This window comes from Episyrphus balteatus, chromosome 2 (assembly GCF_945859705.1).
Source record: "Episyrphus balteatus chromosome 2, idEpiBalt1.1, whole genome shotgun sequence".
In the NCBI taxonomy this organism is placed as follows: domain Eukaryota; kingdom Metazoa; phylum Arthropoda; class Insecta; order Diptera; family Syrphidae; genus Episyrphus; species Episyrphus balteatus.
The window spans coordinates 67,087,667-67,115,386 of NC_079135.1; the positions used below are offsets into that span (position 1 = coordinate 67,087,667).

Consider the following 27,720-nt stretch of genomic DNA (forward strand, 5'->3'; position numbering starts at 1 on the left):
AAAATTTCAAGTATGCAACAAGTCACAAATATCTGAAGAAAAGTGTCTGAAACCACCTTGAGGGGTTGTTCGCTCCTGCAAGATTAAGTTGGTGGTGGTAATGGTATATATTTTCTTTATACGCTTGGGGCAAAGTTTTTTTCAGCCTCAAAATTCTTTTGCTGGTGAAGAAAATAGAATTAAAAAAAAAATATTCACTCCATCCCCACTGGCTAAAAGCGTTGAAATATTCCTTTATAAGCTAATTTTTTACTTCTTAAATTGAAAAATACGAAATTTTTCACACTCTTTGAATGCTAAATAGGAATGTCAAGGATTTTCAAATTGCCTGATGGTAGTCGGCGGGAAAAGTTTGTGGTTTTAATACATTTTTTTCCAGCTCATTCAAATAAAACGAACGACACGAAAGGTTGTTTTTGAAAAGGAAATTGAATTTTCTCTTCAAAGAAATAGTTGAGTGAATTCTAACGTTGCCCAATGTATTGGGCGTTATATAGGTATAAGATAATATTTACAATTTATTGTTACGCAGTAAAAAAAGTGTTGCATGCGATATGAGAAACACTTTTGGTAATTTTGACTTTCTTCTAGATATGTTTTCGTTTAAGTGTAATCGCAAAGGAAACTGAAAATGAAGACTTTAATAATTTATTAATTTAGGGAATTGTGTTTGCACCTATTAAACCGTTTTAGAATTTTTTTTTTAACTAATAGAAGATTTGCTAATCTGAAAAAGCGATCCCTGGGAGTCATGCGGGCAATTGATATGAAGACTGCCTATATCTCGATCAAATCGAAGGAAGAAAACTCTAAGAAACTGCTACAAAAGACTTCTAAGACAAAAATAAGGAACTGTAACCTAAATACAAGCCTGATAGAGGCAGGACAATAGCAATTATCTTACGGAACTGGCCAACAGGAGAGCACTAGAACATTTCCCTTGTAACTGTCAAGCTCTATCCCATACAGAATCATCAAGTCTCTGAGGCTCTGTTCTAATCACTTTAATCAAACTCAAACTCCCTAACATCAAGCAATGACAATTATAAGGACAGGAGTGACTTATAATCACAGAAACCGTTTTGTATAAGGGACTTGCACATCTTGTTTTCTGCTGAACGAACTTGCTTCAGGTTCTGGGCAGTGTTGCCAGAATCAAAATTTGTTCCATAAAATTAAAATCAAGCCTTAGAATTTGTTCTTTGTTTTAAAATCTGAGAATTACAATATTTTCCATGCTTTTTAAGTCATAGGTATCATTTTGTATTTTCTAAATTTAAGGTATAGTTCTAACAAATATTTGCAATGTGTGAAGTGTGTGGTAATCACACTGGAGATTTCTGGAGTAGAAATTCTAAAATTTTATGACGGCCAAGCCACACATTTTTGGGACAGAAAATTTTATTTTATGTTTTTTATATTATGTTTCAACAAGAAGGGGAAGTGCTCCGTAATTTGTATGATCTGTCTGTGATTGATTCAGTTAATGAGTCAGTCATCGAGTCAGTCAATCAGTTAAGATTTTTGTCATTGTTGAAGCCCTGTATTACAAATTTAATTTGTTTTTACTTTCATATTATTGTGTTACTTATAAGTTCGAAATCTTATTAATAATCCATTTATTCAAACAAGAACACAATTTACCAATTTCACATAGAAACTCATAGAACATAGCAACGAGTAAAAACAATTTTTCTGCTCATTATAAATCTTATCCATCTTACCTACATATATTTGGATTAATTCCAGGCCAAAAAAAATAATAAATGAAAGAAAACACGAGCAGCAGTCAAAGATTAATTAAAAGTCTCCTTTTTGTATGCCTGAAGCTATAGGTACAACAAATCCCAATACTGCATATATACACAAAAGAAAAAGGAAAAAAAAAATACTAAGTGAAACCTTTAATTGCTCCTGCCAACACCATTCTGTGTCGAAATTTTCACAAGTCCTGACCTACAACCCCCATCCCCCAAGATAACTAAGCCACTTAGCTTGGCCAATGATGCACAGGTTGTTTGCTGTTGCTGGTTTTCAGCAACAGGCGGAATGAAGTGAGGAAAGGTCTCCAAACCAGCAACGAGTCAGAAGATTTCTTTCAAAGAGGGAATGGACAAAAAAAAAAGAGTATTATATTGAAAAATTGTTTGCTGCCTCTTTTGCAAACTTTCCATTACGTTTTTTTGTTTTTGTTCGTAACATGGGTAAAGCTGAATTTTTTCAAACTTCAATATTTTTTTGTAAATAAAGGAACTTCTACCTTCAACATGTATGTATGTATGTATGTATGTGTAGTGTACATGTACAGACACTGTCTGAATTTTTCCCCATCCACATCTCATGTCTTTTTATTTTCAATGTACGAAATAGCATTACAGGTAAACTTTATTAACAACATTTTTGCTTCTTTTGTGAGGCATATTGTAGGGATGAATGGGGTTACATTTAACCTTACAATTCATGACATTTATTACCGAATCGTTAGAGCCGTTAATTTTGATCCCAAACAAATTTTTATTTTTCCCTCTATGGAATTACTACAAACTCTCAACTAAAAAGTTTGAAGCAAATCGCATAACTGTTGCGGTTGCCAGAATATTTTAGAGGCAAGGAGCCGATTTTGAAAAATCTTAAAGCCAAAAAGAGCCGCTTTCAAAAATGGTCCAAAATAACGCAAACAATTTTTTTGGTATGAGATTTTTTATATTTTTTTTTTATTTTCAGATAACTTTTGCTTACTAGACTTCAGGTATAAAACAATTACAAAAAATTAAATTCCTTAATTTGTGCTGTAGGTACTGAAACAAAGTGTTTCCTTAGGGCTACTTCTGCTGAGAGTAAATGAGTTTGAAATATTGAAGCCGTTCATTTGAGGTGTTTATGCAGCAAAAATTTACCATTGCTTAAATGTTAATAACTATAATAATAGTTGCCTGTCTGAGAGCTTAAATTTTCCATTGAAAGAAAATTTCTATGAAATAAAATTCAACTCGATAAATGTTTTTTGATACAGGTTGAAGATGATGACAAACAATAGCTTAACAATAATATTTTGATATAGTCGATTGTTAATTTCAGTTTAGTTGTTAAATCAACACTATTGCTTGAGTTAACTTGAAAAAGAGTCATATATTACAGGTGAGCGTTTTTAATTCATTAATGGACCATGTTAGTTTATTTTTAATTCCTTGTTAAACTGACATGAATAATTGAATTAATTTGACAATAGGTTAGTTTTTTATAGTTAAATAATCATTTTGAAAAAACAACAACACGATATTAAGTTGAATTTTGGTTGATTAGACGTTCTTATTTCTATGAGCATAAATCTGCTCTTGAAGTTCTTTGCTAGCATACAAAACTAAAGATTATTTCTTTTCCTAAGCAAGAAGATATAATTGCTTAAATGCAATTGAACTTTTATTTGCAAGGAAAAATTTTCCTGGAATAAAATCCAAAATGGATGATTCTATCAAAGGCTACTTCCACGTTTGACAGGGTAAGGACAGGACAGTTTTTCCTAAATTAGCACAAGTTTTTAAAAATAAGATCGACTCAAAGTTCTCCTAGTTCCCCTAAATCCAATTGTGTTTTTTTTTTTTTGTGTTCTAAAAGTTGTTCGCACCCCAAAGAGAAGGCATCAGGTGTAAAAAAACTGATACAACATGAAATTTATTCCAAATGGGTCGATTTTAACCTTTTGCATTTGAAATTTCCTAGATTTGACTGGCACTACTACTACAGCAGGTGGATTCTGAACTCGATTTATATTGCGGAAAATATCTGATTGCTTAGAATAACTTATCGTCCAGCTGGGGAATTCAAACTTTGATTTCCATCCATCAAATTGGTTGTGATGAATTTGGAGTTAATTTGATTTGAGTAACAATGGTGGAAGCACAATGGGAAGAATGGATTTCATTGAAAATGTTTAAATTTTTGCACAATGAAGGCTAACATTTTTGTTATTTTGCAGGTAACGACTGTTCAACTGCTGTATTATAATGGAAAAAAATGCATTTTTGTTTTAAAGGCCTAGACAATATTGGTGAAATGACATCTAAGCTAAACCTAGACTTCACACCGAACCACAGATTTGACATCAATTTTTTTGTAACACACGTAGTTGCTGGTTATGTTTCATTTCTTCCAATAGTTTGTCGAAAAATGTATTTGTTTTTACTTACCACAATCAAAAGCACAAAATATATCCAGTCCCAAAAGCTGTGTGCATCTTGAACATAGTACATTATATCCGTCCATCCTTCTAATGAAATAACCTGAAATGGAAAGTAAACTTAATTTATTGTGTCGTTCCAAAGTAAATTTTTTTTATTTAAATTAAATTTTATTTCTTTTTTTTATTAATAAAAGTGTTTTATTGTCAACCTTAATACGGCATAAAGAAAATTCTAACATAATATGAAAACAGCTTACACATTATGCATGTGCTTTGAAAAGTAAAATGGATCACATATTTATATTTCCCAAATAGCAATGAAATAATAATTCTAAAATTATTTCTGAGAAGTATTTTCTGTTGGGAATTTAAGCGCTAGGTAGTGGGTTTTGTTTTTGGAAAACGGTCTTATTTGGCGAAACCCTACTAATTCATGAAAAGTATCACAATGTAAATTAGATTTATTGGGTGTTGCTGTGCTAAATTGGTTTTTGATTAGAATACCTAGCAACACGAAGAGCATTTTCACATACCGGAAACTTCGGAATTATATTTCTGAAGTTAATGGGAATTTGCCTGCAAAATTGCACTGCAGATCGCCATACACGTTTAATTTACTGGGTATGCAATTATTGAATAGAATTTATATGGTTAAGGATTAAGGTTAAGGTTGGGTTAGTTACTCATGGATTTTTGTTCAAGTTTAATTTAACTGTGTACGTAGTTTGCGAAGCAGCAAAATTCATCTCCGCTTTTGACTTAATTCACAAAAATATTGATATCTTTATAGACAGCCAGGTTGCAATTAAAGCCATTCCCTCAGATGTCACGAAGTCCAAACTAGTTGACCGGGGTGTCGAGTGTCAATATATAGTTAGATCCCTAAGCACAACAATGTCCCAGGACATCGTGATATATCTAGAGGGCAATGAAATGACAAATGAACTGGGCAAAATAGGATCAACACTTGATCCGAGCCAAACCGTTTCATGGGTACCTACTTATGCGAATGGAGCACAAATAATCATTTTTATCAAAAAAACAAAACCGACTTCCATGATTAAAAACGGGGTTTTATGGTTTTTTAATAGTTCCTATGGCTTTAACTGAACGAAATTGAAATGGGACCACACTGCAGCCACTAGCTTTCCAATACAAAAAGAATTATCAAAATTGATTGACTCTGTCCAAAGTTATGCGGTAACAAACATAAAAAAAAAAAAAAAAAAAAATACAGACGAATTGAATACCTCCTCCTTTTTGGAAGTCGGTAAAAAAGCAGACTAATGCAAAGCTTGAACTCTGCAAATAATAGATGGTCAGCACTTGAAATCTGCTGGGTTTCAAAGAATCTGTGGCCGACCGTTTCTAAGAACAAAACTGAAATCATCAAGCTAAGCAGACCTCAATTGTCCCTTTTGGTCGGTATCCTTACAGGTCACAACTCATTGGGAACCCACATGAGCAGAATGGGTATTGTCTCATCCGACTTATGTAGAGGGTGTCAACACGAAGATGCTGAAGCAGTTTAGCAAAAAGTAGGAAAACAACTCTTCGATGAGCTAGATGACGTCTCGTCCTTGCCACATACATAATGAAATTCATCCAAATTTTGAGCCAACACCTAATTTCCCATAAATCCTTATCCATATCCTTCCAAACCTAACCCTGGGCACAATGGATCCATAGAGATCTGAGTGAATTCATGAATTTTTATAATTGGTTTTGACGCCAAATTTCACCTTACATAATATTGGGTTCGATATACCGCTTTTTATATGCCCGCTTTTCAAAATCTCACTTTTAAAATTCGGTTTTTTTATAATCCTCCGTGTTTCCGTTTTTTATAATCGGGATTCAGAGCTGGCCATAGTTGTTCCATCGCTATGGTACACATTCTGGACGAAATTAGACGAGAATTTGACCAAAAATGTATAACCTTACTTTGCATTCTTACTTTCATTCCATTCTTTGTTGGAAAATGCGACATTACTTTGGCTTTAGTGAAAGGGCTTTACGACTTATTGCCAGTTTTCTGATAGATAAGTTTCAAAGAGTTGTGGTAGGGGACAATTGCTCTAATGTTAGGGCACTGGTTCAAGGTCTTCCTCAAGGCTCAATCATTGGCCCCATTCTTTTCTCTCTGTACATTAGGGTGTCCGTTATTTCCCAAAGTGATGTTTTCGGGGGAGACACCCCCTAGATCGAAAGCCTAGGGCCTAAATAAGGGGAATTTAGCAAAAAAAAATTATTTGGAGGTCATTAACCCGTGCCTCTAGGGTCATACTTTCCCCATACAAATTTGTATGGGAAATTTTTAACTCATACATAAAATTTTTTTTCTCTCGAGTTAAATCATATTTTTTTTTAATGTTTGATAATCCTGGTTGGAAAACAGTTACTTTAAAAGATCACATTCAAAATTTCCCGTTAAAATTTTTTTTTATATTTTATTTCGGTTTTTGAAATTATTAGCTATTTTTGTAGTTTTTGCTTTCACCTATCACACAATTTTAAATGCAGTTTTATTGGTTTTTAATTCTTTTTAAATATTGCATTAAAAAATTTGTGATTAAATCAAAAATTTCAATTTTTTGAAAATTTTTTTGGAAATTTTTGCCGTTTTTATAATTAAAAAAATATTATTAAATACTTGAAAGGAGGATGTTTCTAATTATTTTTCCACCACTGTAAATGACCTACCATCAGTTTGCAACTATGCATCTATCCACCCCTATGCTGACGATGTCCAACTGTACTTTTCGAAACCCTTTTCTGAATTAGATGAGCTTGTTGCCAATCTGAATAAAGACTTATCATCAATTAACAAATGGGGCTTAATCAATGGGCTTACCTTAAACCCTACTAAATGCCAGGCAATCCCTATTTCTAACCGAACTTTTGAACTTTCTTCTGTACCTAACATTATTCTGTCAGAATCAAGGATAGAGCTGGTTGAAACTGTAAAAAGTCTTGGCTTTGTCATAAATCGTAATTTATCTTGTTACAACCATATTAACACGGTGGTTTTGAGAATTTATGCTTGTGTTCGGAGATTATGGATTTCCGCTAGTTTTTTGAAACCCGTAAAAGACTCGTTGTAATGCTTATCATGCACATTTATTAATTATGCTGACGTAGTTTATAGCGATCTAGATTCACTTTCAAGTAATAAGCTACAAGTTGCTTTCAATGATTCAGTTAGATACATTTATCAAGTACGTAGATACGACAGAATTTCCTTGATGGCGAGCAATATTTTACGTTGCACATTAGAACAGCATAGAATTATTAAAAACTGTTTATTTCTATTTAAATTAATTAGTACGAAAACGCCTGACTATCTGTACTCCAAGCTTCAATTTACGCGCTCTGTTAGAACTTTCAATATTGTAAATGCGGTTAAAATTTATAATTCCTTGCCTCAAAACATTAAGCGGATATCAAACTCTGGAAAATTTAAAAATGAGCTGTTGAATTTTTATGCATTTCAATAAAAAAAAAACCCTTCGATTTATCTTTCGTTCTCCTGATTCTTCTCCTATCTTCTTCTATCTCCCTTCATTTTCTTTTTCTTCTTTTATATATTGTAAGTAGTATTTGATTGTATTTGATTGAGTAAGATTATTATTAATTAATATCTTTTTCGTTTTCTTTGATTTATAAATTTATTTCTTTGTAATACTAATGTACTATAAAAGACTTTGTCTTAATGTATACCACTTAAAATTTAATAAACTTAAACTTAAACTAAAACTTAAACTAAACTAAATCCTGCTTTTTGTTACGCTTCCAGATTTATTAAGTATGAAATTTTTACACAGTCAAGTGGGCTAATTTATAATGCATTTTTGTACGTAAGTCACATAGAAAAAAATGTCATATGATAGATCGCCCTTGGCTTATATCAATATGTATGGTTTTTGAAAGTTCTAATGCATCAATCTAACTACAATAACGAAGAAAATAAAATAATAACGGATACCCGAGTATACGTGTACCCGAGAAATGCGGGAACCCGGTTATTTAGTTACCCGAGTACTCGTTTACTATAGTATATGAAAATAACGGGTACCCGTATACCCGGGTATTTGTGAGGACGGGTACTACCTGGTCGAAATCAAGAGCTATAATAAAATCGCATTGAACTTTACTTTTTCGTTTCGTGGAAGAGATATCAATCATGTGGTACCTTTTTTCAAGTTATCATCCTTACTAAAAAAAAACAGCATTGTTGATGCTCTTTACTCTATAAATACATCTTCCTACATCAAAATCAAAGACCCATCCAAGATACCAATAACTTTATGGTACATACATAATTCCTTTGGGACCTTAGTCTACCATTGCATTATCCCCAAAAAGAAGCAATCAACGTCATTTGAAAACAATCTAAGCTTATAGGGTGGTTCACAGATTCATATTGATTGTTATAATGTGTAAACGAGAAAACAAATGGATTTTAATGAAGTTTAAACAGATAAAACAATTCAAATATTCCACCCCCATGATTTTGACCCTTATTAATTTTTTGTTTTTAATTCTGAAACTAAAAAAATTCATATTTTCATTACTAATCAATAAAACGAAAATTCTCATCAACCCATCTAGATATTTTGTAATGCAATCATAACTAGAACAAATTACACATACATAAATAAATTCCAATTAGTTTAGCAAAACCACTATATTTTCAAATTACACAAGTGGGGGTTTTTAATATTACCTTGACTGAATGCTTAACCATATTTTCATTCCAACAATAATCCAGCAGCAGTGGATATTTCTTTGTTCCCACTTCAAACCCTTTGCTACAACTAATTCAATTTTAAGCGGGTTAAAGTTATATTTTGAACGTTTTAATTTACCTTCTATTGTATAAAGTTTAACATTCCCCCTAAAGAACAACTAAATAGGGCTTTCAACTTTGTTTTTGGGGATATCGTTGGAAAAGGATCATCCCTATTAACATTTACATAGCTAGTTCCGGAGTGACTAGGAAGTTTTAATACAACAAAATGTAAATGAGAGACGTTGATTGTGAATAGAATGAATTTTAATTTAGCAACCAAACAGTTCATGGCATTGGAATAAAAACAAAAACAATTTACGAAAGGGATACGCGTTAATTTTCTTTTTTTTTGTTTTGTTTTTCTTTGTAAGTTAGAAACAAAAGAATAAATTTACAAGGTAGGATTTATGTTGGACTTTAAAAGTGATTCATTTCTTTTTTTTTTAAATTTAAATGCTAAGTAACTAATTTTTTATTTAAATAAAGATATTGGTGGGCATTTCTGTTTCTTGTCTAGAGTCTAGCTCTTTTCAAAATGACAAAATCAAAGTCAAACTGACAATAATTTACAAGAAAAAAATGCTCTCAAGCTTTCTTATTTATGACCACATTTTAACAATAATTAACAACTATAAAGAAAAACTGGGCACATTTTTGCAGTGCTGCATGCTGGTCAACAATTAAACAAAAAACAGTTTGATCAACATGTGTCATGTTTGATTGTTATAATGTTATCTCAAACTTTTACTAATGCATAATTTGATACATTATAGAATAGTGTTCCCTAAAAGTATTGGTAAAGGCCCTCACAATTTTGTAGCTTGTTCTTCCCGAATTCTTACGGTTTTCGATTAAATGCTGCTGTTGAATTACCTATTGCAGACTATTATAAATACGCGCAGGTAGCTTCACTTATGCTTAGGAATATAGTAATATCCATATTAAGGATCAAAGTGGATGGCGACGGTTTATGGCATAGATCCTTTGTATACATGTAAATAGTTTTATCTGTAGAAGTAATTTAGATATAAGACATAGCTGTAATGTAGTTTAAGATTTCCTATCAATAAAGAGTTCAGTTTTAGACACGACGATGAGCTGTCGTTTTTATTTCATAATAAATGGTGTTAATTTCGTCAGCTGTGCTTGTGAAATTTGAAAAACCCTGCATTGAACAAGAATTTTTCTTCCCCAGCTTCAAACTTATTTTGGTTTTTTTTTGTTGTGTTTTTATCTTTGACTTAAACATTGGTTAAAATCATACCGCATTTCTCTACAAATAAATTAGCACTAGCAGTTCCAATTCCAAGATTGAATGTAATTCAATTTGAATTCGAAAAAACAGGACGTTGAGTTTTGTATCGAGTCAGGTTTTCCAATATGAATATCCAGTTTTCAAGGAAAAATCTGGAAAAAAGAAGTTGAAGTTCTTGGAGAACTAGACCTTTTAAAGACCTGGATTTTTTTTTCCATTAACGTCATCATGACGTTTTTCTCGAAAACTAGGAAGTTTTTGTTAGAAAATTTCTTTATTTAAACTTGTGGTGTTAAGAAAGGTTTCAAGGAAAATGAAATATAAGCAGGGAAAAGCATTTAAGAGTTTTGAAAAATTCTACTCCCTTTTCTACAAAACAAGAGAGATTAGCGTAAATATCAAAGCAGTCAGAGACAAAATTGTTCTCAAAAGAACCTCAATGTAAGTACCCATTAGGGTGCTTTTTTTTAATAGCGACCATCGATATTATTTGTCACTTCCATTTCAAAATTTTTTTGGAAATACCCAACACAAAAAATCCCTAAATATTTGGGCCCTTAAAATTAAGATTTAGCACTCGCCATCCGCGCTTGAAGATTTTTCATACAAAATACATGGAAGTTTGATAGAATTTTTTTTAATTAATACTTTTTTAATTAATTCTTTCAAACTTATGTGTATTTTGTATGGAAAATCTTCAAGCGCTAATAGCGAGTCCTGAATCTTAATTTAAAGGGCCCAAATTTTCAGGAATTTTTTTTTCTGGTATTAGTTCGATTAATGGGTGCGACTTTGAACAAAATTTTTTTTCGGAAGTTTTTTTTCAATTATCTTAAGCATTTTGCCCAGTCATTTTTCTTGTTTATATTGCTATTTATTTATTTATTTTTTTTTTAATTCAAGAAATTTGGATCTTTTTGCATCGTTATCGTTTTATTATGTTTTAGTGGAGTAACTAAAGTAAATTACGGATCTAATTTTTATAATTTCTGCTCTTAAACGTCGGAAATGAAAAATACTTTAACGTCTATGAGTTCACAATTGCCGGTGTTGCCGTTTTTTGTAAAAAAAAAACTTAAAATTTTTTTTTTAATTTCATAAATTAAATGATGTCAAAATCTTAGCTATTTAGATTATTTACAGAAAAAAATTATATAGGAGTGAAGGACAAGACTAAAACGTTTAGGCGGTAGAAGAATTGACTTCAAATGTAAAAAAATGTATTACAACACAACGGCAACACTTGCATTATTAATATATACATTTTTATAAAGCCAAACATTTTTTCCTATCTGTAAAATTAAAATCAAGTAAACTGAATGATGTGTTCTTCAAAAAAATGGTCCTTTGAGGTACTTGAAAATTCAAAATAAAAATTTAAGTCCTTCCTGTGTGTTACCTATACTTTTTCATTTTCGCACACAAACCAATACTGTTAAATAGCAAAAAAGCAAATGTTGCAAATTATACTACTATTAAAATTAAATTACACGAAATCAAACACTGCCTTCTCGAGGTATTATATCATTTCGTGCAACCACAATTTACGCCCGCAACTCATTAATGCATTATCATAAAGTATGTTATAGCGCCATCGCTAATGAAACACAAAACCGAGCAATATAATAAAACTGTAGAAATAAATGTACACACGTATGTGAATACAATACACACAGATACCGTAAGTGCCACCACCCACCCATCCACCTACAACAAAAAACCACCAATTCCTCATACCACTTTAATTCATAAATCCTCCCCCCCCCCCCCCCCCCCCCCAAAGCAATAATTACCATCAACACGAATATACAAAATTAAAAGCCACAGTCCCGTCATCTAAAGCAAACATATTTTTGAAACGTTTTACAAACACCCTCATGCCCAACTCGAGGGGGCACTGGCTCTAGCAATTTCCCTGATTAAATGTAGTGATAGCAACGACCCTCTATATTTAACTATCAAAACTTGATACCAAAAAAAAAACGACAAAAAAAAAAATAGCCAAATTGGCCATTAAACTAAATTGTGCTCATCGCACAACCATACTGGATACACAAGCCAGAGCATGGAGTTCAATCGAAAACAGGTGCTTGAACTCGACCCGAACGCATGACCGGCTTTTGTGAAGGTACCATCATCATTATCACCATCAGCGTCCTCGCACTACCATCAGGACAAGGACACAACCAACCAACAACCAAGTAACCAACAAACGGCAGGCAATAGGGAAACACAAACGGCTGGACTCTCGACTCGACTTCATTATTTGATGTGATGTCTGCTGGCATAGTAGTAAGGATTATTTGCGAACCAAGCAAAGAGGATCATTTTACAAAATTAACATTTAATTTGTTCCACATGGACACTGGAACAGAAGTCCATACGATACGTGGCCATAAAAGTCCTTCTATATATTTCGTACTAAAGCTGGGCCACTAAATTAGCCATTCTAGTTCTATAATAGAAGGACAAACAGTAAATTGCATGTCCGTAAAGAAATGGTCTGGTTACTACCAACCATAGTACATTATTTGGCCTATAGTGGATGTGCGTAATTTGCTTGAGGGCGGAGGCAGCGGACGTATCTTAAACGTTTTGAATGTGGGCTTTATATTGAGTTCAAGTGAACAACATTGTTGAAGTATAAACATATAATCTATGCATAGGAAATGGAAGTTTCTGTTTGTTTAGCGAAAACTGTTGCCAATGTAAACAATAAATCATTGAACTTGGTTATTTGGAGTTTATTTTTTTGATTCACAATATTTATTATTTAAAAGAACAAGACAGGTGGTTTATGAAATTAAGATATAATATGTAGAATGATTTTTTATAAATAATAATCGTGCACTCAGTGTTTCACAAGTAGCACCAAATTCATACATTTTTATCGATTTTAAATTGGTTTTGGTAGGTAGGTAGGGTACCTACTAAGCATTATTTTCAAGATCTTAACTTCACTTATAATTATATTGGATAGAAGAAGATATTCGGATTAAAAAAAAAAATCAGTGTTTTTTTTTAATTTCTTAATTAGGTACTTCTTTACTACTTCGTGAAAATGTATTATTCATTCTTCCTTTTGTAGAACGTGACCTTGTTGTTAGTGCGATGGGCTTAAACGCGAGTAGTTTTAAGTTCAAATCCAGCTTCTACTTCTCCGATTTTATCTTTGAAGAGTGTTAGTAATTGCAGAAATCCAATTTAAAAATCTAATAGAGTTATCAGACAGGCAAAAAATTGTTAGTTAATGATCTTTATGCTAAATCCTTAAAATACCTGTGAAATTAATTATGTTAACTAAGATATTATGGCATTTGACCTGCAAGCGAAGAAACTCGAGTTCGAATACCGGTAGGATGCAAAATAATATGCAAAACTGGGTCGCATGTACTTATTCTTATGGTAGAAGTTGCTTAGAATATTTAAGCTTCTTAAACATTTACTAAACAATATTTCAAATATAATTTTATAACAAATTCAATAATAAAATGAAAAATAATAAAGTTACAAGAACGAAGAAATGGTAATGTTTTGACCTTCGAACAAATTTCTTGTTTAACAAATCAATTTTTTAAAAAATAATTTTAAAAATCGTCACAGCCAAAAACTTCATTGCTGGCCAATTTGTTTGGGAAAAAAGAGAGGCTCACAAAAGAAACATTTTCTGAAGTGTAGCTAATGATCCAAATTTGAAGGTTCAATTTTGAGTCTCCACCGATATTTTAATGTTTGAAAAACAAACATTTCACTAAATTTTAACAAAAACTTCTTGGGAATCTCTTGCAATTTTGTAAAACCCCCAAGCGTTTACCAGCGTAGTTTAGTGTGAAAGTAAAATGCGGATTGACAACACTCCATACCGTTTTTAGCAGCAATGAGATTTGACTCTGGGATTTAATTTTATATTTCGGTTGAAAATTACCCCTTAAATTTTTTTTTAAATATTTATTTACTTTATATTTCTGGTTTCTACTCCAGTTGTAGTATAAATCATTCAATTCTGATATCAATTTTTTAAGGTTTTCTCTCACCCATATTGTGATTTACAACTATCAATCCATAGTTGATAAATACTAAATTTTCCTATTTTTTAAACCTAATTAATAGGAAAACTGGTCAACTTTCTAATGGAATTTTGTAATTAGATTACATTTAATAAGGGTTAGGACTATTCTCTGCTTTCAAACTACTATTGAAATCTTCTTGTTGAAAACTTTTTAAAGACCGTATCTAGATTTATTTACAATTTGTAGTTTTTTAGTTGGAATTCCTTTCTCAAGAGTGATTCAAGTGAAAATGAATATCGTATAAACTAACACGTTTCAAATTCTTACAATTTCAACGAAAAGCTTTAAATATGTTAAGGGAAAGGAGATAGTAAAACAAAACATACCACGTTTTCAAATGAGTTTGAAAAAATCATTTCATTGAGCCTGATCCCTGGTTCAGCAATTGGTCACATTTTGTTCTCTTTTGTTTGTTAATTTTGAAATAAGAAATGGTTTACAAATTGTTATTGTAATTGTAATATGGAGAAATAGCCCACTGATAACCGTGTGTCTATAGTCTTAGCCTCCACTGTTTTTTTTTAATTATTGAATGACCACCTTGGGTCATATGCATAACAAATAGTAATCAAGGGGCACGGTAGTGCCCAGCCAAGTTCTCTAGCAACTTTGGCACTACACCCTTATTTACAGGAAACAACTCAGGCCATTTTCGACCCCCCTCTAACTTCCACACCAAAGATGCTAGAAATTTCAAACTCGCTACATTTGTTGAGCTAGTCAAAAACAAACACATCACAAAATTTCAGCCTCCTACGATGAGTAGTTTCTGAGATATAGGGCTTCAAAAATCGCAAAAACCGTAACTGACTGACTGACTCACTCACTCACTCACTGACAGATCATCAAAATTATGGAGAACTTCCCGATATCGTAGAAACTTGAAATTTTACACGGTGATAGGACTCGTGGTGTATATAAGGGAAAAATCGAAAATTTGAGATTTTCAATTTAGGGGGCGTGGCATCCGCCCATTTCCACTGAATTTTCATCAAATATTATGGAGCACTTCTGATTATCGTAGAATCTTGAAATTTAGTGGAATGGTAGAGCTGGTAGTTTTTACAAAGGAAAAAATTTAAAATTTGAGAATTTCAGCCAGGGGGCGTGGCAACCGCCCATTTTCACTGAATTTTCATCAAATATAGAGATTTTCAATTCTACAGCCATACCTTGCAAAAAGTAGTGAAATCACAACAAAAACATTACTGTTAAAAAAAGAGCCAAGTTCTCCTATGTTGAAATTATGCTGGCACAAAAAGTATTGAGATGTAAAAGTGTACCAAGATCTAAAGTTTGGGTTCAAATTCGTATCAATAAAATTTTGATTGTTTACTTGGCAATTTTTGAAATAACTTTAAAAATCGATGGTTAAGAAAAATTGTCAAGAGAACAATCAAAATTTTATTGATACGAATTTGAACCCAAACTTTAGAACTTGGTACACTTTTACATCTCAATACTTTTTGTGCCAGCATAATTTCAACATAGGAGAACTTGGCTCTTTTTTTAACAGTAATGTTTTTGTTGTGATTGCTTTTACTTGAACTTTTTTATCCACATTTTGTGCATATCAAACCTAGTTTATACATATTAATTTTATATTGCCAGTATTTACTACTTTTTATGCATACGGGCCATTATGTCAATATTATATCGAAGAAATTTTGTTCGAATTAATTAATAGATAATACTTAAATAACCAATGTGGCAACCTTTAAAACTAGTCTTGATATATTCATAATAGTAAAACAGATATGTTTCTTGAAATTGTATTTACCAGAAATATTGCAACCCAAGCCATTCCAATGTTATCAAATGATATCGTTCCCTGAAATGGATTTGGACCCACAGCTGAGCAATTAGTGTAGTACTGGTTCCAATTCACACATGATACGTTTGTTGGATGATTGAAGGATAATGGAAGTGCAGATGCTAAAACAAGAAAATAAATTGGTTAGTTAAATTGTTATTTTGAATGTTCGTAATTTGAATAAAATTGTTGTAAAGAAGGAATATTAAGGAAGAAAATTGAAAATTTTCTTAGAAAACAACTCCTCAAATTAAGATGTTTCTGAAGTTTTTATAAAATTTGTTTAAAAAGAGTTTTGAAAAAAATTTTGATCGATTTACTGTTTGTACCTATCCCATGAAGAGTCGGGAAGGTTAGTTATTGAATCTCGATCCCAAATTAATTGAAGTTAAACAAATCTATCTAGATTGTTTAAAAAAGGTCTAAAGTCTGAAAATATGAACACGATGGCCTAAAACATCTAACTTTTCATAGGTATTTGTTTCATAACTAATATTTGTTTCCACAAATACACAAACTTTTTTTTTGTCATTTAAAAAGAAAATTACTGAAAAAAGGAACTTATTTCAAAGAAAGATAGACATATTTTGTATCCATTACCAGACTTATGATTTGTATTAAAAACATATAGGTTTCCTATTGCCTATATTTTTAAATTTTCAACAAGATAGAAAAGATCCCTTTTGTATGAATACATAACATAAATACATACAAACAAAAAATACTTACCATTACATACAAGCGCTCCAATACGATATGGTGGAAAGTCTTTGCAAAGATGCATTCCAGAGTCTTCTGGTATCGAACAAATGTAATCTTGTTCTTTGGAGAATTCATAATAAAATGAAATACTGAAAGAACACAATTAAATAAAACAAAACCAAAATCAGATATAAACTATTTTTTTGAAAATTCAATTTAGTCTTATAACCTTATATAGCGTCTAAGCAAAAATGCAAAAATTAAAGCCATATTTATAGTTCTTATAAAATAATTTTCTAAATATATTGGCTTGCAAAAATGCACATACATTCGATTATACACTTATTAGTTTAAAAAAAAAATTATCTTAATTTCTAAATCTGTAAATTTTAAATTATACAGAATTTATCATTTATGGTAATTCTGAATATTGTCTTGCGTTAGTTATATTTTTTTTGTATTAAAAAAGACTTTTTAACTTAAGAACTATATTTCAAAAGCCATTTTCAAAAAAAAACCTAAATAAGTAAAGTAGATTTTTCTTCCTGCTTGATATTGTTTTAATTTTTTTTTTCTTGCAAAAAATACACCTTTATGGAAAAAATTCAAAAATGTTTATAAAAAGAATTTATCGTCAGTTAAAGTGAAAAAAGTATTTGCTTTCTATATAGTCTGGTCGATGAAAATAATAATATTCTAAGAGAGCTAGGTTAACTCTTAAGTGTCATTGCTTAAATCATAACTTTTTTTAGAATAACAAAATATCTTAAAAGTCTTTCACATTCGAAAAGTTTTTGTGACATTTTGGGAAAAAAAATGAAAACTTTTGAGACATTGAAATTGGAGATTTTGTTGACCAGTGTAATTGTAGTGTACTCTTGACTGATAATTTTTTTTGTTAAAACTTTCAAAAAATAAAAAAAAAAGTTTTAAGTATTTTCTAGAAAATTATTTTTAAACAGGTACTATCACCCGTCTTATGTTATTTAAACTTAATTGAAACCCCATTTTAGGAACTTCAAAAACTGGTACAAGGGCTACTATACAAATACATGTCTAAATAAAGTCAAGTTAATATTTCATCTTAAACAAAATTTTGTTTTCTTTTAGGCAATACCTAGATTCTAAAATATTTAATTCGAAAATTATGTGCAAGTTTTTCTTCTTTTGTGTCTTAAAAAAAAAAATACTTAAAAACTCTGTTTTACAGATATTTACATTTTACTGTAAGCAAACATCTAAGCAATTTGTAAGTTTAATGTTTTTGTTTAAATGTTATTTTTTTTTATTTAAGGAACTTTTAAAATATTATGATGGGAGAAAAGATTTATTTTTGTTAATTAAGAAGTGTAATTAGTTGGTATTATTTTGTTATACATTTATTGTAATTTGTTTGGATATGGTCAACGAAGGTATAGGTAGATTATGTCAATAAATACTAAAGTGTTTTTTATTGTATGTGTTGGCTGAATTGTGTATAGAAAAACATTTATTGCAATAAATTTCATTTAAACATTATGAATACCTTTCTGCGAGTCTGTAAGTGTTAAACCTGCAAAAAATATAATTTTTTGAATTTGTTTGTGTTTTTTCTTTTTTTTTTTTAATTTCTGTTAAAAGAAAATATAAATTAAATAAGAAAATAATAAAAAATTATGGAAAGAAATAAGTTTTTAAAGCATACACACGAGATATTTTAGAGAAACCTTTCAAATACACAAACGTGTAGCTACATAATATGGATATTAAAAAAAAAAAAATAAAAAAATTAAACTTTTATGAGTGATAATGATTATTATATACACGAAGAAAAATGTGCTTTAAAAGTTGTTATTATAGATATATGTGTATATACAGCACAAGACCACTTTGACAAAAATCGTTCACACTAGGGTTATTACAAGTGCAAAGGCCCTTTTTCATATTCATTGATAAATAACAAGTAGTTATATTTGGTGTATAAGTGTTTATGTGAAAATACAAAATAATATTTTATAGTTTCATTTCATGATAGTTAAATTTTTATATGAATATGTAGAGTGAAGGTGAAAGTTTAAAAAAAATACCAAATAATGAATTTCTAATTTCTTCATTAATCTTATCACTTATTTTTTTTTTCAGAAAAAATTTTTATTCACCTGCCTGAAAGAAAAATTGAAATAGCATTTTAGAATTATGATCTAGATTATGATCTACATTCAAATCAAGATAAAAGAATATTCCACAAATTTAATTATTACAATGATTTATTGTATTTGTGTCTCTGGATTGTGTCTTAGCTTAAAACGAATTCTTAGGATCATAAAATTCTCGATTCACAAAATGAAATATTTTATAAAATATTTGAAAGGTCAGAAAATTTACTCAGAAAAATTGGCTCTTAAAATTTTAAATAAGAAACAAATGTTACGCATACACCACAGTGACCCAATTATGCTATAGTTCATGTATTTTGATATCTCTTTGACAATTCTAAGCCGGAAAGTTTATCTTCATGTAATCTGGCGATATCGTGGGTGCAAAGCCAAAACCACGAATCTGCAAAATTGTATAGTTTTGAGAAAAATGGCTTCAACATTTTGGAAACACATGCAAACTAATTTAAACTCGTGCAACAGAAATCGATAGTTTAAACTGCTTGGCAACTGATGGAGGATTTGGGCCGACCGACGCAGTGAATGGAGGGACTGATGACAAGTTAAATGGCGCATTAAAGTGAAAATTTCGTTCATTTTTAACTATAGGAACTATTAGAAAAGCCATAAAACCCAGTTTTGATCTATAGAAGTCGGTATTGTTTTTTGATAAAAATGAATGGAAATATATTGCCATATCCATTAAACTGTTCGTTATAAATTCTGACTTTCAATTTACCTATAAAAAAAAAAACACAAAACGGGCTGTTTTTCCTCAGAGTGCTTCGGTACTAGGTTAAAATCCTTTTTTTCCCTCAAAAAATACAATTCCATAAGAAAAAAATTAAAAACAAAACTTTATTTATTTATTTGATATTGACCAATGAAACCATATGGTCAAATTTCATTTGAGTACCATTTATTTTTAACAGTTTTTGCTTTTATTTTCTTGTATTAAAAAACTACTCTTCTTTTTATGGAAACATGGAGATTTATATGTTCGCTTTGATTGAATTCAGCATCCAAAGCACTTTGAAGTAATGTGTCATATGACCAAGTGGCGTCAACATAAATTTTCAAAATTTCAAATTCTCTTCTTGATTTCAAAACAGAATTCACTCAAAGTGACTAATATTTAAATAATTAAACGTCAAACCAAATTTCCTAGTAGAAAAGCCAAATAAAATTTATTTGATTATTCAACAATACCTACAAGGCAAAGAAACATGGTGGTGGAATGATGAAGCTAAAGCAGTTGTAAGTAAAAAGAAAATGGCTTTCAAAGCTTGGTCGAAGTGCCCCTCTAATAATACAGAGCAAAAGTCACGCCTCGAAGTGGAATACAGAAACTGCAAGAAAGAAGCGAAGAAGATATGTGCCCAAATTCAAGCCAAGAATACGGAAGACCTATATCGGGAGCTAGATGAAATTTCTACCCCGACTGCTGGTGCTATTCAAGAGCTACGACAAAACGTGAATAAGGGCGCAACCATTTTCAAAATAGCCGCTCAAAGAAGAAGAAATGCTCAAGAGATCTGTTCGCCGAAGTTTATTAACAATGCTCAAGGCCAACTACTTGTGGAAAACGACGAAATCCTCCACAGGTGGCGACAGTACTGTGACGAACTTCTAAATGAACAATTTCCAAGGCTACACTTTCCAATAGCTTCACCTAACTTAAGCGAAGTATCCGATGTCACAGTCGAAGAAGTTAGTGAGGCTGTAAAATACTCCAAAAAGGGAAAAGCTGTTGGGCTAGACGAAATACCCTCAGAGTTTTGGAAAAAGATGGGAGACATCGGGTCTAGATGGCTCATGGTTCTTGTTTCCAAGCTTATACGAGGTGATCGAATGCCTAATCAATGGAGGGAAAGTCACCTTCTTCCAATATACAAAGGAAAGGGTGATACTCGAAACTGTGATAATTACCGTTCGATTAAGCTGATGTCACACACCATGAAGACCGTTGAGCGAGTCTTGGGTAGCCGACTGCGAAAAATAATAAGGCTATCTGATGACCAGTGCGGGTTTGTTGCGGGTAAATCAACCACAGATGCAATCCAGAGTATAAGAATCATTATGGAAAAACATCGAGATTCCTTGGAGGATTTGCATGTGGTATTGGTTGATTTTGAAAAAACATTCGATCGACAACCACGAGATCTGATATGGGTGGCCCTCAGACAACGAGGAGTTCCGGAAACCTATGTGCGGATAATTATGGACATATATGATGGAGCAGTAACTAAAGTAAGATGTGCAGCTGGAGTCACCGAAGAATTCGAAATCACAGTAGGTGTACACCAGGGAAGCGTCTTGAGTCCTCTGCTCTTTATTACCGTTCTTGATTACCTGCTTGAAGGCAAAGTGACGGACCCAAAAGCCATCATAAGTGAAGACCCGATATCCCTGCAACGAGCACTTGATGTATGGGTGGATGTTCTAGAAGGTAGTGGGTACCGCATAAGCGCGAAAAAGACAGAATACCTATGCTGCCCATTTTCTGATCCACACAGGCCTATTCCTGACATTTATTTGAATGGTGTAGTGCTTCCCAAGTGTGAAAAGTTTAAATATCTGGGGTCTATGATAAATAACGAAGGTACTTGTGATGACGATATCAATCATCGCGTAAGCGTAGGGTGGATGAAGTGGCGGGAAAATTCTGCCATCTTCTGTGATCGAAAAATGCCCCCTAAGCTGAAAGGAAGACTCTACACCGCAGTTGTGCGTCCAGCACTCACATACGGTTCACAATGTTGGACAATGTACAAAAAGTATGAGAGTAAGTTAACGGCAGCTGAGATGAAGATGCTTCGTATGACAGCAGGAGTAACAAAGCTTGATAGAATTAGAAGTACGAAGATCCGAGGAAGCCTTCATGTTAAAAACACCATCTCCCAAAAAATTGAACACGACCGACTCAGTTGGTATTGCCATGTTCAAAGGAGAGATCCTGAGAACCCCGTCAAAAAAGCAATATCATACAACGTTCCAACACGAAATAGAAAGAAAGGTAGGCCTAAAAACTCCTGGTACAAGCAAATGCAAAACCACCAGCATTCAGTTGGCCTTAGAAATGGAACAATACAAAACCGGGAGGCTTGCCGCTGATTTCTGAGGTCAACCCGGCGAACCCCACAGGCGGATCACTAGTGTGAAGCAGTTACGTGGGATAGTTATGATCCCCTCGACATCGAGATCATAACAGCGCCGAGAAAAAGGAAGAAGAAGATTCAACAATACCTACATATAAAAAATTTCAGAATTGAGTGAAAGCGATTCAGACTGTTTTATTGGATTTCAGAATGATTAATCGAAAATGACATAAGTTTTACCTTAATAAAGAAACAAAAATCTTTCACTCAATCTTTCACAACTAAACAACCTACAAAACTTTTAGAAATCAATTTATATGAAAAGGGGGCTTTTGTTGAAGCTTAAGCCCTACTATTTAATTCCTTTCGGATGTGTTCGATATTCTAAGATTTAGAGACCACGCATGCTACAAGCTTTCTATCGGCCGACAGTTTAATCGGTTTCTTCATCAGTTTCTTGAGTATTGGCCAATTAAAAAGTTTGAATGATCGACAAAAACTTGTTTTGATACACAATTGCCTTCAATTTTGACATAAGTAAAAACGCTTTTATCGTAGAATCGAATTTCACAGTTTGGCCGCTTCAGTTAGTAGTTCTTAAAAGGTGCAAGAAAAAGTTGGTGAATATTAAGATAATATGAAAATTTGCTTGAGAAAGTCCCTTTTGTCAGTGGAAATATTTGAATAACAATTATAAGTATTGTACAAAAATATGTAGTACCTAAAGCGTTTGAACCTATAATTTCACAAAATTGTGTAGGAAAATACAATCTTCCATTCTTATAAAATTATTTATGCCTGATTTACACTATTGCGAGACGACGAGACGAAAGCGAGACGAGATTTTTTCTTGGTCATTTAAATTGTAAGCCATTTGGTAATGTTAAGATTTTTTTTTGGTAATTGTCTATTTTTGACAGGAAATAGAAGAATGTGTTTAAAAAAGAAATAAATTATTTGGCCAAACATCTAAAACTATATATCAATTTTACTCTCGCAGAGCTCTTTTCTCGTCGTCTCGCAATATTGTGAATCAGGCATTACACAAGAATGGTTGAGAGTGTTTAGTACAACTAGGTCACAAATTTATTAAATTTATTATTTATTATTTTATCGCGCCTGGAATCGAGGTCAAAAACATGTTTTATTCATTTGGCATCTATAACTATTATCATTGAATAATTACAAATAGAAGTGACACCGCAGATTACTCATGCGACTATAAGAGTACCGGAAGATAGATGAACTACAGGTTTGCGCCTCAACTATCATGTATTTTCGAGTTGAGTCTTAACTAATAATTTTTTTAAACCTTCATAAAAAAATTAATAATTATTATTATACATTTCAAAGAGCTTATATTGATATAAGTTTTCGTATTTTGAAAAGTCATATTAGTCTAGAGAACAAGGACGATGCCTTTTACTCCTACTGGCCTAGGTTCGAATACCGGTAAAATTTGAAAATTTTTTTTAAGGAGATTTTTTTTGAGAAATTTAATTAATTTTTATTCTAGTAATGTAAAAAAAAAAACAATCTCAATTTCCCGTCAGATTCGAACCTGGGCAGGTAAACTTAACAGACATTCACCTTAACCTCTAGGCTATCTCCACTTTTTGAAATAGGAAAACTTTTATCTATAAGTATAAGCTGTTTAGGATTTGATTTTGGGTTGCTGGATTTGCTTTTGGATTGTTGGCTTTGCTTTTGGATTGTTGGATTTGCTTTTTTAATTCAACGCACGATACTAGCGACTACAATTTTACAGCGGAAGTTTCCCTGGGTGTCCACTTCTATTTGTAATTATTCAATGCTATTATTTGTTTTTATTATCAAGCTCGGTATTCTTGATAGAGATTTTGAATCCTTTACTTGGTTGCTTTTTCTTATTTATTTTATTCAAATTAATAAAAACTACTTTATCTGTTGTGAGCTAAGGTTCTTATTGCAATTTAATGATTTTATATAAATATCAACATTAATAATGCATAAGTTCCTTGACTTTTTCTGTAATAATGTGTAATACACTGAGAGAAAAACCGCAACGTAAAACGTAATATGTTCAACGTTGATTTAATGTTGAAAAAACTAACATGAAACACTTTTAAAATAAAATTGAAACAACAAAGTAAGAAATTTTTTTATTTTTGTCGGACTTCAGCTTTTGTTCCATTTTATCACCCTATATTCCAACGTTAGCACGTTAGTAAAGCATTCGCCTAGAGCCCAAGAGTTGTAGGTTCGATCCCCAGCTGCTTCCAATTTTTTCTTTTTGTTTTCAATAAATTTATGCTTTTTTTTCAAATTTGAAACAACTTTGATTTAAAGATGTAATCAAAAAATTATCAAAATATTCCGAAAAATAGCTCAATCAACAAGGTTTTCGTTGGTTTTAAGTTGTTTTTTCCCTCAGTGTAGGAATAAAATTTTATATAAAAGTAAGTATAAACATTAGACTGATTCAAAAAAAAATTTTTTTTTTTTGTTCAAAGCATTGTTGAAAATATTGTTGGAAATGACGAAAAAAAAATACTGTAAAAGTTTCAGCCCTTAATGTTAACATTTAGTACCGCCGCATCGCAATTTTCTATTTCCCATACGATTTGTATGGGAAAGATTGTGTATTTGTGTTTAGAATTTTGTATCTTTTTAATGGTTCATCCAAAAGGCTTGACAAAATCATTTTCTTTTATAAAATTGTCCGCTCTACAAAAAAGCTCTTATTAATTTTTTTGATTTACCCCCGCGTTTCGAAGTTATTCAACTTTAAAATATAAAAAGTACTTTTTTCTCATTTTTTTCCGATTTTTTGACGAAATTATTATGTTTTTCAAAAAATTTGGCAAAATTTTCGAATATTTGTATTCTATGTTGTGTTTTGGTTTCACAGATCCTTTTATATAACTCACAAACCCCTAAAACTATCATATTAGATTTCTTCAATAAATTCGAATTATTCATTTTTTCAACTAAAAATTATTTTAATTAAATTTTCGCGTCCGTTTTTTTTTAATTTCATAAATGCAATCCTGTAGAGCGTTCAATTTTATACAAGAAAATGATTAAATCTAGCCTTTTTGATGAACCATTAAAAAGATACAAAATTCTAAACACAAATACACAATCTTTCCCATACAAATCGTATGGGAAATAGAAAATTGCGATGCGGCGGTACTAAATGTTAACATTAAGGGCTGAAACTTTTACAGTATTTTTTTGTCGTCATTTCCAACAATATTTTCAACAATGCTTTGAACAAAAGAAAAAAAAATTTTTTTTGAATCAGTCTAATAAACATAGTCAATCCACTACTTATTCTCTACAAGTTTATGTGCGATTTTGAAAATAGTGCAGTAATGTTGTTGAAAAAAATATAATTTATCTTTATAAGAAATCAAATAAGTAGATACTTTACAACATTTAAGTATAATATTCCAATTATTATTGTGTATTAAGTGTTTACTAAATATATTTTAAAAAGTGATAGAAATCAAAACATACATTATCTAATATAAATTGGCTTAACATTTAAAAAAAAAAAAACACTGAAAACATCAAACACCGAAAAATAAAATTAAAATTAAAATAAAAAAGTAGTGTTTCTAATCTATAACCACATTATATAAATAAAATTAAAATTAAAAGTAAAGTTCAGAGTATTTTGTTTGACAGTGATGCAATAGCACAGTTTTAGAGAAATGTTTTTTTTTTTTTTTTTTTTTAATTTAAGTTTTTTGTAATGTAGTACGAGTACGATTATTTAGATGAAAGAAAAGTTTGCTTGAAAGATAGAGGAGAGGTAGGTAGGTACATGTGATAGGCATATATTTTTAAATTCTTACGAGTTAACACGGACTCGAACTCTGTAATCGTCATGTAGTTCCCTGTAAACAAAAAACCCGGAATGATTTGGATTTGTTTCGTATGTTTTTTTTTGAAATTTTTTACATTAAATGTTGTTTGTTGTATAAAAATTCACACTACAAATAATAAAAAAAAATATATAAAAATAAAAAAAAAAAAACAAAAATTGTTTTAAACGCGTTTGATGTATATATTTACACAGTTAAAAATATAATCAATACAGTTTATATACATAAGTTGTTGTTGTTTTTTGTCAATAATTATGAACAAATTTTCTAAGATACAAAAATAATAGGTACAAATGTTGAATTTAATATAGGTATTTACAAAAAATCAAATTAAATAAGGGTTGTTTAAGTTGTTTTTAAAGAAATTTTTTTTAAATATAAGCAGTATAAGCATTTCTAATTTCTAATTAATTAAAGTTATAGTAATTTTTTTTTCATAGAAAGCAATCTTTAAAATAAAAGTATTTTATGTATCTTTAAAAACAACTTGTATTTTGCGGTATTGTGGGGTTTAATTCTATTGTCTTGAATATTTTTGTTTTTCTTTTATAGTGGTGCTTTATACAAAGGTGAAGCGCACATATATACAATACATATATGTAGATAAATACATACATACATATATTGTATATTAACTAAGCTTTGAGTGGGTTAAGCGATAAAAGGTGAAACAGTTGAAACAACAGAAACCATTAGTTAACATAGCACGCCTCTTACACATAATATTTTTGTCCCAAATGAGAATGAGTTTTGAAAAAGAAAATTAGTTTGTTACAATGATGTATAAATAATCAAAATTATTACTTATTTTACCTATATGCACTTTTCATTAACCGTAAATTTTAAAACATGAGTTTATAAACTTATAAAACGACGGACTAGATTTTTGTAAATAATACATAATATGCTTATTTAAGATAAAATTTTTATATTCATCAGTTGTAATACTCTTAAAATATTTATTTATTATTTCTATGTTTTGTGTTGTATGCGAATTCTGAAGCCTATTCTGTTTTGTTTGTTTAAATTTTTGTCAAACTAAAAGTACTTCATTTATACCAAATGAGAAACATAACGTTTATGTATTTTAAGTTGGTAACAATATTTAAGTTTCTTAAATAAATATTCGATAGTGAAATTCATTATGTAAGAATAATAAAATAATAAAATTAATTTTCAAAATAAGTCTTACAAAAGTTTTCAAAATGCAGAATTTGATTTCTTCTATAAAAAATGAGTTTTAAAACAAATTGAAACCCCGTTCAAAGAAAGCGTCAATAAACATATGATTTTCAGGAATTATTTAGAAAAATTTAAGTATGGTGATGTTTAGTTCAAATCTCTTTTAAAACGCCACTGGATTTTTTCTATACAGATGCATTTTCAATAGCAAAAAAGTTTTTTTTTCCTTTTTTCATTTACTACTACTAATAAAAACACTGTTTTCAAAAACTTGATTTTTCAAAAAAAAATTTTTGTTGGTATGTACTTAAATTCAAAAATTTTATTTTTGAATTCATATTGTAATTCTGATGGTGATAAATGAAAAAGTCATCATCCTAAAAACACCGATTTAATAAATTTAAGATTTAAGTTTGTGAATATAGGTACCTAATTAAGATCTTGAATTCTTGAACAAAAAAGGAATAAAGATTAAATAATAGTACCATAAATAAAATTTAAAAGTGAAGAGAGCAGGAATGAAGAGGTCATACTGAAATTGTGCTACTGCTACATGTTTGAGAGTCGACTGTTTGGTAGTTTTATACGACTTAAAGTATACTTTGACAGTAGAGATATCGT

The 27,720-nt window shown here is 30.8% G+C and overlaps 1 protein-coding gene across 1 annotated transcript in view; it reads right to left on the minus strand.

The window, feature by feature from the left end:
• LOC129911653 (voltage-dependent T-type calcium channel subunit alpha-1H) overlaps window positions 1-27,720 on the minus strand; it is a 228,411-nt gene that overhangs the window by 46,626 nt on the left and 154,065 nt on the right. The window contains exons 7-11 of the mRNA XM_055989517.1: window positions 25,888-25,929; window positions 18,338-18,364; window positions 16,840-16,961; window positions 16,078-16,232; window positions 4,188-4,280 (exon numbers count right to left, since the gene is read on the minus strand). Of these exons, the coding sequence (XP_055845492.1) occupies window positions 4,188-4,280; window positions 16,078-16,232; window positions 16,840-16,961; window positions 18,338-18,364; window positions 25,888-25,929 (439 nt within the window). The remainder of the gene's footprint in view (window positions 1-4,187; window positions 4,281-16,077; window positions 16,233-16,839; window positions 16,962-18,337; window positions 18,365-25,887; window positions 25,930-27,720) is intronic.